Source organism: Barbatula barbatula (assembly GCF_947034865.1).
Source record: "Barbatula barbatula genome assembly, chromosome: 14".
In the NCBI taxonomy this organism is placed as follows: Eukaryota; Metazoa; Chordata; class Actinopteri; order Cypriniformes; family Nemacheilidae; genus Barbatula; species Barbatula barbatula.
Window position 1 is genome coordinate 21,454,068 of NC_136777.1, and position 11,090 is coordinate 21,465,157.

At 37.3% G+C, this 11,090-nt stretch overlaps 1 protein-coding gene across 1 annotated transcript; it reads left to right on the plus strand.

Moving 5' to 3' along the window:
- Positions 1-1,119: 1,119 nt before the first annotated feature.
- aifm2 (AIF family member 2) lies at positions 1,120-5,192 on the plus strand. Its single transcript, XM_079473931.1, has 9 exons — positions 1,120-1,331; positions 2,222-2,401; positions 2,482-2,597; positions 2,676-2,795; positions 2,900-2,992; positions 3,079-3,187; positions 3,692-3,844; positions 4,170-4,370; positions 4,653-5,192. The coding sequence occupies exons 2-9, from the start codon at positions 2,227-2,229 to the stop codon at positions 4,805-4,807; spliced, it is 1,122 nt and encodes a 373-aa protein (XP_079330057.1). The 5' UTR covers positions 1,120-1,331; positions 2,222-2,226; the 3' UTR covers positions 4,808-5,192.
- Positions 5,193-11,090: the final 5,898 nt, after the last annotated feature.

The window sequence follows — 11,090 nt, forward strand, 5'->3', positions numbered from 1 at the left end:
TTTAATGATTTTATGACGTTTCATTACACATTTGACAGAAAACGCATAAAATTATTGTTTAAAGCCGAAATAAAATACAAACAAACAAACACTGATTTAATAAAAAAACATAAAGACCTGGAGACAGATAAAAACCTGCTTTACATATATATTTGTATTTACATAAATCCTTAGTAGTTCAGCAGTTCATTTTTAAATGCCATACAAAGAATGTCAAACAATCTGCAGTTGTGTATACAGTATATTTAACTATGATCACAATGTCACTAAATATACTCCAGCTAAGCTGAGCTCACCCAAAAATAAAAAGTCTGCGATGATTTACTTGTTTCAAATCTGTATGAATGTAGGCCTATTTGTTCTGATAAACATAAAGAAAGACATCTGGAAGAATGCTTGTAACCAAGCTGTTATTGGCCACCATTGACTTCCACAGTAGGACAAATTTCAATAGTAGTAAAAATGCCCCAAAACCATTTGCTTTCCTACATTCTTCAAAACATATTATTTCGTGTTCAACAGAGCAAAGAAATGTTTCCCACTAAGTTCGGTTACAAGCGATTTCCCATATATCTTTCGGAACTTGAGGGTGAGTAAATGAAGACCGGGGGGCGTTCCTTTAAAACTCATATTGTAGCGCCACCTGTTGGCTCAAGGCTAAAACACATTACAAGACTTTCGCTCGGACTTTCAGTCTGGACTTGTTGCGGAAAATCAGCGCCAGTCTGCAGATTTTATCTGCAACATTTAAACAAGATGCCATTACTTTACTGATAACCGAAGCAAATGTGAAATGTGCGACCTTTTACACTTTTAGCGAAGGTTCTGATGAATCATACTTCATAAGTCAAATCAAACCATCTCTCGGTGTCTCTGTCACAGTGACTCAGCACGACACGACCTCTCACTGTAATATGCAATGTACAGTAATATTTACGGAAGCCGTAAAGTGCCAAACAAAACAACAAATCGCAAAACGCAACACCAAATCTGAAAACACATTAACAAACCATAAAGCACAACAACAATTCCGGAAACACAACGACAAATCCGGAAACAAAATAACATATCAAAATAACAATCGCGTTTTGCGATTTGTTGTTTTGTTTGGCACTTTACGGCTTCCGTAAATTTTGAAATCATTTTATTGGAATCATTTTTCCTTGTAGCAGAACTTCCTTTAACACACAAGAAGCCCCGCCCACCGTCATCACACCTCAAGCTGCCATTGGATAGAACACCGCGCACGGACATAAAGAGCCGAAGAGAGATTCGTCCGTGTGGACTGTGGAGGAACTGGTTGAGCATTCCATAAATCTACATATCTCTCGGTAAGTGTTCGAGATATTACGTTATGCTTTATGTAATGCGAGTATAACAAGCTTGTCTTTTTAGTTTATTTGTTATAATGTAGTTCATCTTTGTAGATTTATGGACGGATGGGTAGCAGGGTTTCCCCTAGGTTTGCATCTCTGGGGGGTCTCTATATTTGTGGCGGAGGTCCGGACAATACTTTTTATGTACATTATATTTAATCGAATCTGTATATAAAAGGGTAATATCTAATGTTTTATCAGGCCATTTATTTTATATTCTGAACCCCACAGCATGTATGAAACATAGAAAGGCCTGGTAACTGAGAAAATGTGTTGTAGGGAAGTCCTAGTGGCCTGTTTTAATATTTAAATAACTACTGAATGCTGTGCCCCGCCCCTCTCAGGTAACGGTAGGGGAGACACTGGGTAGGGCATGAAAGTTACTGTGCATACGTTGACATTCTTTCTGAAGCAAGCTGGCCAATTTTTATATTTGCTAAAATGTTTCTTAAATAGATTGATTTGAATAGGCAGAAGTATTTAAATCTTTATAGGCACATGTCCTCGTGTCTTTGCTGCATTTCTTTCCTTGTTATTCTGGAAAGTAGACGCAGAAAGTAAAAGCAAAAAAGTAGAAGTGAAACCGACACTATTTAAAGCACACAATATTTTTTTTGTCCTTACTGTGTGAAGTTAAGGCAGGAATTTCTGGAATCCACAGAAAGAGGGCAAAGTTTAACTATGCTGCTCCACCACATGTGCCCAAAAGCTTAATGCAACTCATTATCACATTTATGTTGTATTTATTCAATAATGTCATATTTAACGTGTGTTACCGATCTTACTTTACAAACCATAAGAAAATCAGAATTTTGTCTTCACATTTTTCTTTTTTTTGCATTTAGGCATCATGGGTGGGCAGTTGTCTATTGACCAGAACGTCCATGTGGTTATCGTCGGAGGTGGTTTCGGTGGCATCGCAGCTGCTCAGCACCTCAAGCATCATGGTGTGCCATTTATGCTTATAGACATCCTTGATGCCTTTCATCACAACGTTGCAGCTCTACGTGCCTCGGTTCAAAGCGGTATGCAACGATTGTCTGCAAAATATAACACCTGGTTGGTTTATTGGGATAACTGGACAGCTTTGTATGTGTTCCTGCAGGTTTTGCCAAACAGACTTTTATACCATATAAAGAAACATTTGGGTTAAGTTTCCTCCAAGGACGTGTTAAGAAGATAGATACTGAAACGCAGACGGTTGTGCTCGACAACGGAAAGGTACGAGCAGTAGAAAGCGAAATTATGGGAAAACCGGGCACTCTTTATGCATGTTAATTTACTGATATATGTTTTCAGGAAGTACGTTATTCACATCTCATTCTGTGTACCGGAACAAGTGGATCTTTCCCAGGCAAACACAATTCTGTGGACACCTACCAGTCAGCTATTCAGAAATATGAGGATTTTGTAAACGAGGTGGGTCTGTCATGCTTTTCACGTTGTGCATTTGGAGCTGTAGCCATAACCAGTCTAAACCGTATGTGGGCTTTGTATTTATTTGTATGTATCCAATATTGCAGATCCAGGCAGCCGACACGGTCCTGGTTGCTGGCGGTGGAACCACAGGTGTTGAAATGGCTGCCGAGGTCAAGACAGAATTTCCGAAGAAGAAGGTGGCCGCCTGTTGATGTTGATTATATGATGTTTTGATAATAAGATATCAAAGTTGCATGACTGCCTGTTTGTTTCTGTAATCTAGGTGATTCTGATTCACCCGCGGGAGGACTTGGCTGATCCTGAGCTGCTCCCTAGTGTAAAAGAACAGGCCAAGCAGGTGCTGCTGGAAAAGGGGGTGGAGCTATTGCTAGGTATTATTCAATTTGTTTGTTACATGTCGAGGTTGTTATGCACGCTACCTTAAGCTCCTTTGCATCATGCAGTTCTTATGGACTGAAGAAATCCCAGTGGCCATGTGTCGGTATCAAATGTTCATATTACAATAATTGCTGAGCCTGTAATACAGTGCTATACGGTATTCTCCCTGTTTGTATTACATATTTTATAGTCTATGTAATTTTTTATAAATTAAAGTTAACAATAGCTTAAATTAAAATTATCTTGTAATAGTAACTGTGTATCTGGTGATTGTTTGTCATATGATGTTTCATCACAAAACATGCAAGAACCAATGAGATTAAACGAGGATGAGTAAATCATGAGCTCATTTTCGTTTTTAGATGAACTGTTCCTTTGGCAATTAACTGTTTCTTGGACATTAAGGCAACCAAGATGCGCCATGATCCTTAGTTTCATTATGGTTTGAGATCGGAAGAATATATTTTTGCTTTGCTTTACTATTTACGCAAATACAGGGCATAAAGTGTCAAATCTGGCCGAGCTGGAATTCAACAAGTGTCGGAGTGGCATGGTGGTCAGAACCAATAAGAACGAGCAGGTGACAGCCGACATGGTCATCTGTTGCACTGGACTTAAGATCAACTCCGAAGCATACTGCTCCAGTCTGAGTAAGTGAGGTTTTTTGTATGTAAAGTGCATTGAATGGCGTCGGTAACCTCATGCACGCCATGTGTCACCTTACCACAATCATCAGTCAATCTTGCAGTTGACTTGCAGTAAGTGGCTAGTCATGTGCTGTAAAATTGTAACCAAACTGCCGTTAGTTTAGTTGCTTTTTGCACTTAAAGCAGAACCTAACAAACTAAATAAACGGGTTGCTTTCCCATCAAGTTTTTTTCCTCTACTAGCTGTGCCCTTTATTGACATTAATTTAACATCCTAACTAATTTAACTAAATTAATTAACTAACCGGTGCTCATGTGCTCTCTCCAGGTGCGTCGGTAGCAGAGAACGGAGCTTTGAAGGTGAACAAGCACCTACAAGTGGACGGCTTTGACAATGTGTACGCTGTAGGTGACTGTGCCGATATCAGTGAGCCCAAGATGGCATATCACGCTGGACTTCATGCTGGAGTTGCTACCACCAATATTACAAACAGTCTGTCTGGAAAAGCATTGACTTCATACCACCCAGGTAATACATTTAATAGTAAATAGTAGGAAAGATGGCTAAAGAACTCACTCTCATGTTGTTGTGATCCCATGTTATTCTCCTTATTTCATGATTCACAGAAAGAGGAAAAGTTTCGGCAGAATATCCCTTCTTTTTTCCAGTAAACATAATTTCTGTGTGATTCGACAGCAAATGCTCATGAAAGCGATTGCATTGCAGTTTTTGTTTTTGCCTGTGTGTCCTTACATGGAAAACAAGTAATCAGACAATAATTCTCATCAAAGTGAATTTGTTTCCTTTTAGGAAGGGTGACTATGATGGTTGCTATGGGAAGAGATAATGGAGTTGGCCAGTTTATTGGCTATAAACTACCCCGCTTTCTGGTTGTTAAGGGTAAAAGCCAAGGCCTGATGCTGTGGAAGAGCTGGAGAGAAATGGGCCAAAAAGCCCCTTATTAATAGAAGGTTAACAATCAATGCCTATATTCCTAAATGTCTTTAATAAGCTCCGACATGGTTCCTCATTATGTCTATTGAAGAAATATTTTGAAGAAATACCGTTTTTTTAAGAGATTTTTACATTTAACATTGTCTTAAGAATAAAACATTGCAATGTATTTATAGAAACCAGTAGAAAGAAGCCTTATCTTCACAGTATAAACATATGTTAACATTCAAAAATACTGGTGCAAATATTTTCTGAGATCACCAAAATGTACAACTTTGTATTTATACGTCTTAAAGAAATAAATCTATTTACATTCACAACAGTGTTTTCTTCATCTTAATGTGATGTTTCTTCAATAGAGGGCAACACTACAAAAAGAGATGAGCCACTGTTGACACACTCCGTAAACCATAAACGGACTCACAAAAACAGATAAAAACTCAAGCATGTACCTTTAACTGATATGAAATGCAAGGTCTGATCACATCAACCTGTTTCAGCAAGGTTTGGTTTCAGCATGATATGATGACGATAGCCCTACCTTCTGTTCTAGTCACACCTAACATCACGTCAATATAAATCACAATAGTTTTTGTTTAGTTTTTATGTAAATGTGCTTTCCATGTCCCTCAGATTTTATAACAATAAATCCAGAAAGAAATCAAACAATTCTTAATCTGCTTGACCCCTAGGGGTCACTATTTAGTCTTATTTTGGTTGGGCAAGTTGCTTATTTTGGCCTTGCTTCATCAGAAAAGATTGCTTGTTTTTTTCCAGAAAGATCTGGCAACACTGGTGTGCTGGGTTATTCTTTAGGGTTTAGAAAGCTGAAAGCTCCCCATTAATATTCTGGCATGTTTTAAGTTGGTGATGGGGGAGACCAGTGGCATTTGGCCTGCTGAATTATTGTTCTGAAATCACGCAGTTGTGCTCTTGCCAGGTTACACATTTATGCAGGTTACCCTTGGATACACGTGGTTTTTAAATGGCAGTCCTGTCATAAATTACAATTTTGTGACGCTCACGAGTCATGACCCACAGTTTGTGTTGAGTCTGGCTCACAGAGGTGCAAATTTTTTTGGTTTTATAGGTTGTTCCTATGTGAATGCCAACTTAACCACTGTTCTACTTATCAACACACCATCCATTTTGGTCAATTGTAGTAATGATTTTTTAATTACCAATTGATAATTTCGCAGTTTGCAGTTCAGTTTGAGACCTTTTTTAAATGAACAGTTTATAAAATACTGTAAAATAATGATATTTATACTGTTTTACTGTTTCTTTCATCACTTTCATAAATGCTTTTCAGAAATCTACAAAGAATATTTGATTACAAAATGCAAAAAAACTTTGATAAACACTAATAGACATAAAACTGAATTTGTCTTCATAAGAATTTTTATGTGACTTATGACATCATTACGTTCAAGTGAATTATTGTTGAATTGAAGACTTTGAGAAGGCTACAGCAGGTTTGATTCCAGGATTTAAGTAACCACACACATGCAGGACTGGCGCCACAGACGCCCCCGATGAACACTTATTGGTTGATGTCCAATATCACACAAATGTGACTCAGCAAAATATGAGACAATGTCAATAAAATGTGTAAGGAATTTAAAAATGAGATGCAGAAGGGATCTGTGTTGATGCACAGTCATCTGTGTGTGATGGGATCGTTTCCATACGGCTTTATAAACAAGCAAAACAGCATTTTACCATCAGACAACAGCATAATGTTTTGTCTGGTCAGTCAAAAAGCAATGACCGATGTAAGCACACAGACAATTGAACTATGTAGACGATAGGCGAGACAGATATAAATGCGTTTATCAATGCTCATCAAATAAATCTGTGTAAGAGGAGTCAAAAGTTAAGCTGAGTAAGTCCATCGTGTTCTCTTTGGCTTGCTAAGCATGGTTTAAAAGAAGAAACTTTCAAATGAAGAGGGGGAAATTCAACTGCAATACATAAGTTATATTATATTGCAGTTGAATGTAACATAACTGTATGTTTTCAGAGGTGTATTAAGATCTTACACAGTGAAGGATTATATTTGTATTATCTTAGAATTAGCTATTTTTATCTACAAACACCGCGGGTCCCCTTGCATGGAATTCACCATGTTGCTTCTTCAGTAGCCCTAAACAGACAAACTGCTCTACAGAGTGTGTTTTCTAAATACGTTATCTCCTTTGGCAAAGAAGAAAATACGTAACAACATCTTAGTCCTGGCCAGCCACCGTATAAGTCTTCCAAAGGGAGGGGGAAGGGATGGAGTGAGCCTTTGGTTGCAATTCGCCAGCACACCACTAGATGCTGCTTTTTACAAAAAGATTTGTGTTTTATTGGAATATGTACGAAAAACAAAAAGGTCACAAGACAAGCTTCTTTTGTAGTTCTATTGCAGATTTTCTCTTACGCAATCTTTTAATAATTTGGGAAACCAAACAGTTCTGGGCCTACCACATTTTCTATGTTAGTCAACGGTGCCCCAAAATTGTTTGGTTAGAAACATATCTGTCTTTGTGTTCAGCAGAACAAACCAAATTTGAACATGTTCGGAAGAATGATGACATCATTCTTAGATTAACTGTCCTTTTAAATTCTTCACCAAACTGCAGATTTAGTTAACACTCCAAACACAACATGCATTGAACGTTTAAACTTATTTTAAAATGTCAATATAAAGCTTAGACGTACATTTTTCAATGTTGGACATAGTATATATGTTCTGGTTACTAGCAGTCTCCACTTTTTCGGTTGTGGTTCAGGTTACAGCACATAACACACTTTAGCATCGCTTGAAAAACAGGACCTTCACTATTGAATTAGCTATAAATTGATTTATGAACTAACAAATTAACAGCACAGTATTAATCATGTCATTCTGCATCATCCTGTTTATTCTGCATTTTCCATGACGCTGATGTTTTTCCTGATGTCTTCCGTCTCACTAGGACAGCATCCTTAAGGATGGGTTTAGTTTAATGCATTGTAAATATACAGCACATAATATATATTATAAAATTATATTTTGTTATTTCACATGACAATTTATAAACATTTGGTCAGGCGTTGAATTAAAGTAAATGAAACACTTCCCATTCTATATCAGTTGGTACTACATACTGCATAAATGGCCTCATTGATGTTAGTTAATATATTTTGGTTTTACACAACATCACTATATTCTAGTGTACATTTTGAATTAGTGAAGAAAACCCTGTATCTATTAATTCAATTGTGAATTCTTGTTTTGACAGACAGGTCCTCTTTTTTCCCACTTTCCAAGACAAACCAAGTATGTTCATCATGTCAACCTTTTCCTCAACATTCATAGAACAAGAGAACAGTGGATTGATTCATAATGTAACTCTATCAATGCAGTCATGATATATTAATGATGTAGTTAAAAAGTACATCAGCCTACAGCACTGAATCACATGGTTTCCACATAGATAGATGAGGTAAAGTATGTAATAATAAAACTATTTATGTAAATCCAAGGCTACTGTGTACACAAGTATACCAAAGAGTGTCCCAAAAACGCATTTACGTGTGAAGAACCCATTTTTATCTTTCTTAAACTACAGGTCCAGGACTTAGTGTAGCTTGTTCAAACGATCTGGCCTGTATCAGCACTCTTGGAACGTCTCTTGGCCCACAATAGCCAGGTTTCCATTACAGATTTGCGCAAAATTTAAGCAATGTTTTGTAAATGTAGATTAAAATACTATCGCGGAATGTCTGCGTTTCCATTAAATTATGTTATGCGATTAAAGTGTGTTTTGCGAAATTGAGGTGTTTCCATTGGGCGTATTTTCAATGCGCTACTTCAATTGGCGCATTTTGAAGGGTAATGGAAACCTAGTATCTCACGAATGGTCACCTGCAGCTCTGGCCTCCTGTGGTGTGTGCTGTTTCATGCAGCCCATCAGTGTTTATCCTCTCATCGCTTCTGCGGGAGCTGCAGAATCGGCAAAACGTGCAGCATCAAACACATGCTGTAATACGTAATACAAAGCATTTGATATACAAACAGCAGAAGAATCAATGGACTGTGCAATGCATTTAACATTTAATCATCTATTTTACTGCTCTGTTTTGTTGTGGGACCATATTAGACACAATCAGATTATTATCACAATAGATACACATGTATGATTCACCATCCAAATGGACCAGAATGTCCATAAAATACATGATAAAATCTGAAAATAACATTAGGATGTAATGCTTAAAACTTACAGTTATCTTCAGCGTGGAATTGAATCAAGCAGTTTAAGGCACGTTTTTTTAAAGGTCCAGAGGTCACCTCTGGAATGAAGTGAGCATTACTACTTTAAGCTGTAACCTTAAACTTAACCCTTTTGTGCCAAAGATCAAAACCTCTTCATGACTACAGTTTAATGGAGTCAATTTCTAGAAATGGACATTCTGTGATAATCTACTCACTTTAATGTCATTCCGAACCCATATGACTTTCCTGTATGGGACACAGGAGGAGACGCTTGCTTTTTCCTGCACGCTTTTTTCCAATGCAAGTGTACAGGAAAGTCATGAGGGTTTGGAACAATAAGAGAGTGAGTAAATGATAGGAGAGTTTTCATGCAGGTCAACTGTGTCTTTATTGACCTATAGGCTTTTAACACATGTATTAAAGGCACACTCTCCAGTCAGAGATGAGTCAGAAGGCTTGGAACGATCAATATTCTGCGTGTTGGAGTTGTGGTGCCAAAAGACTGAGACTAATATACAAAAAGCTGCTGCAGGTGACCCTGGACCACTGTCTAGTTGGAAGATTGGCAACTGAGAATTCTGGGACATCATTGACTACCATTTTTTTGTCTTGTTGAACACAAAATGACATTTTTGTAAATTTGATATTGATCATTTTGAAAAGCAAAAAGTTCTAGGGCACCTTTGATACAATGTTTTTACTAGAATAGTCAATGATGTCCCAGAGATGTCAGCTGCTCACATTTTTCCAAATATCTTTCTTTGTGTCCATCAGAACAACGAAATGTATTGGAACAACTTGAGGTTGAATACTTCATGATAGAATTTTCATTTTTGGGTGAACTATCCCTTTAAGGGTTTAACCACAGGCAACACATATACTAATGATATATTTTTAATTCATATTAAACATGATGTACATTTTCGATGTAAGTTGCTTTGGATGGAAACTGTCTTCCAAATATAAATGTTAAAACTTAGTCCATTGAATAGTACAGTTATAATGTTTATTTTCACAATTGTTTCCTCAGAGTTCTGTCATCCAGCAGACTCACAATGTAAGTCATGAGAGTCAGTTTTGTTTGGTTACCAACATTCTTCAAAATATCTACTTTTGTGTTTTGCAGATGAAAAACGTCATACAATACTCCCAAACGCTATGGTGGAAGATGATGGTCAGCCTTAGCACTTTTGGTAGAAATAGTGATGGCAAACACGGTTGCCGGACACATTCTGTTTTTCTCAAGTACCCAAATTGATCTTGGTGTGGAGTTTCTTGGGCAGAAGCCAGGGGCTAATGCAGTATCATCCTGCCACTCCCTGTCTGAAATGCAGAGGCATAAAAACATACATCTGGGATGAATTTCAAACAGATACATTTGTTTACGTGTGTTTAACTTTTAATCTATCTTACATAGGTAACCTGCATGACAAAAGTTATCAGTTTTGCTCTATCACTGTGAGCTTTGTCTCAAAGCTTAAAATACACAAATTGGAATTGTTGTCATACAGTGTTAGAATAGATGTATAAAATCACTGTGGAAAGCATAGGTTAAATCATTAAGTAGCTTGTAAGTACTTGATAAGAAATAAGTTCACATGAAATCAGCTCACAGACTTTGAAAAATAAACATTAATCTGAAAGCACTTATGGAACAATACAAATATCATCTTGCTCATAAACTGATTTCATCAGGACAACCACAAACAATGTCATCTTTAAAATGAGAGTTTCTGCTTTGTTTGGTCCATAAAAAGGATTAAATATTGATGTCGTTTGAGTGTGAGGCTCGCGGTCTCAGGTTGACGTCACAGTCTGACATCACTTTTTATTCTTAGGCCTTGGATGATAAATCATTTAGCCCACCCCATTTAGCGACCATCTTCCCATAGAAGCATCTCTCATCTTTGTCTGACAAAACAAACGCATTAGCTGCAACTCTGGCAGTATACAGTCACCTGATCGATAACATCCTCAACTCTCCTCTTCTCAGCCATAAACATGAAAACATGTACTGTGTGCTCTCAAATCCAATTACGCATCTGTCG

Bases quoted from the DNA above. Each gene is read 5' to 3' on its own strand.
- aifm2 (XM_079473931.1), top strand. From the start codon at position 2,227: ATGGGTGGGCAGTTGTCTATTGACCAGAACGTCCATGTGGTTATCGTC. The intron at 2,402-2,481 runs GTATGCAACGAT...GTGTTCCTGCAG, and splicing joins ACGTGCCTCGGTTCAAAGCG to GTTTTGCCAAACAGACTTTT. The intron at 2,993-3,078 runs GTGGCCGCCTGT...TCTGTAATCTAG, and splicing joins CAGAATTTCCGAAGAAGAAG to GTGATTCTGATTCACCCGCG.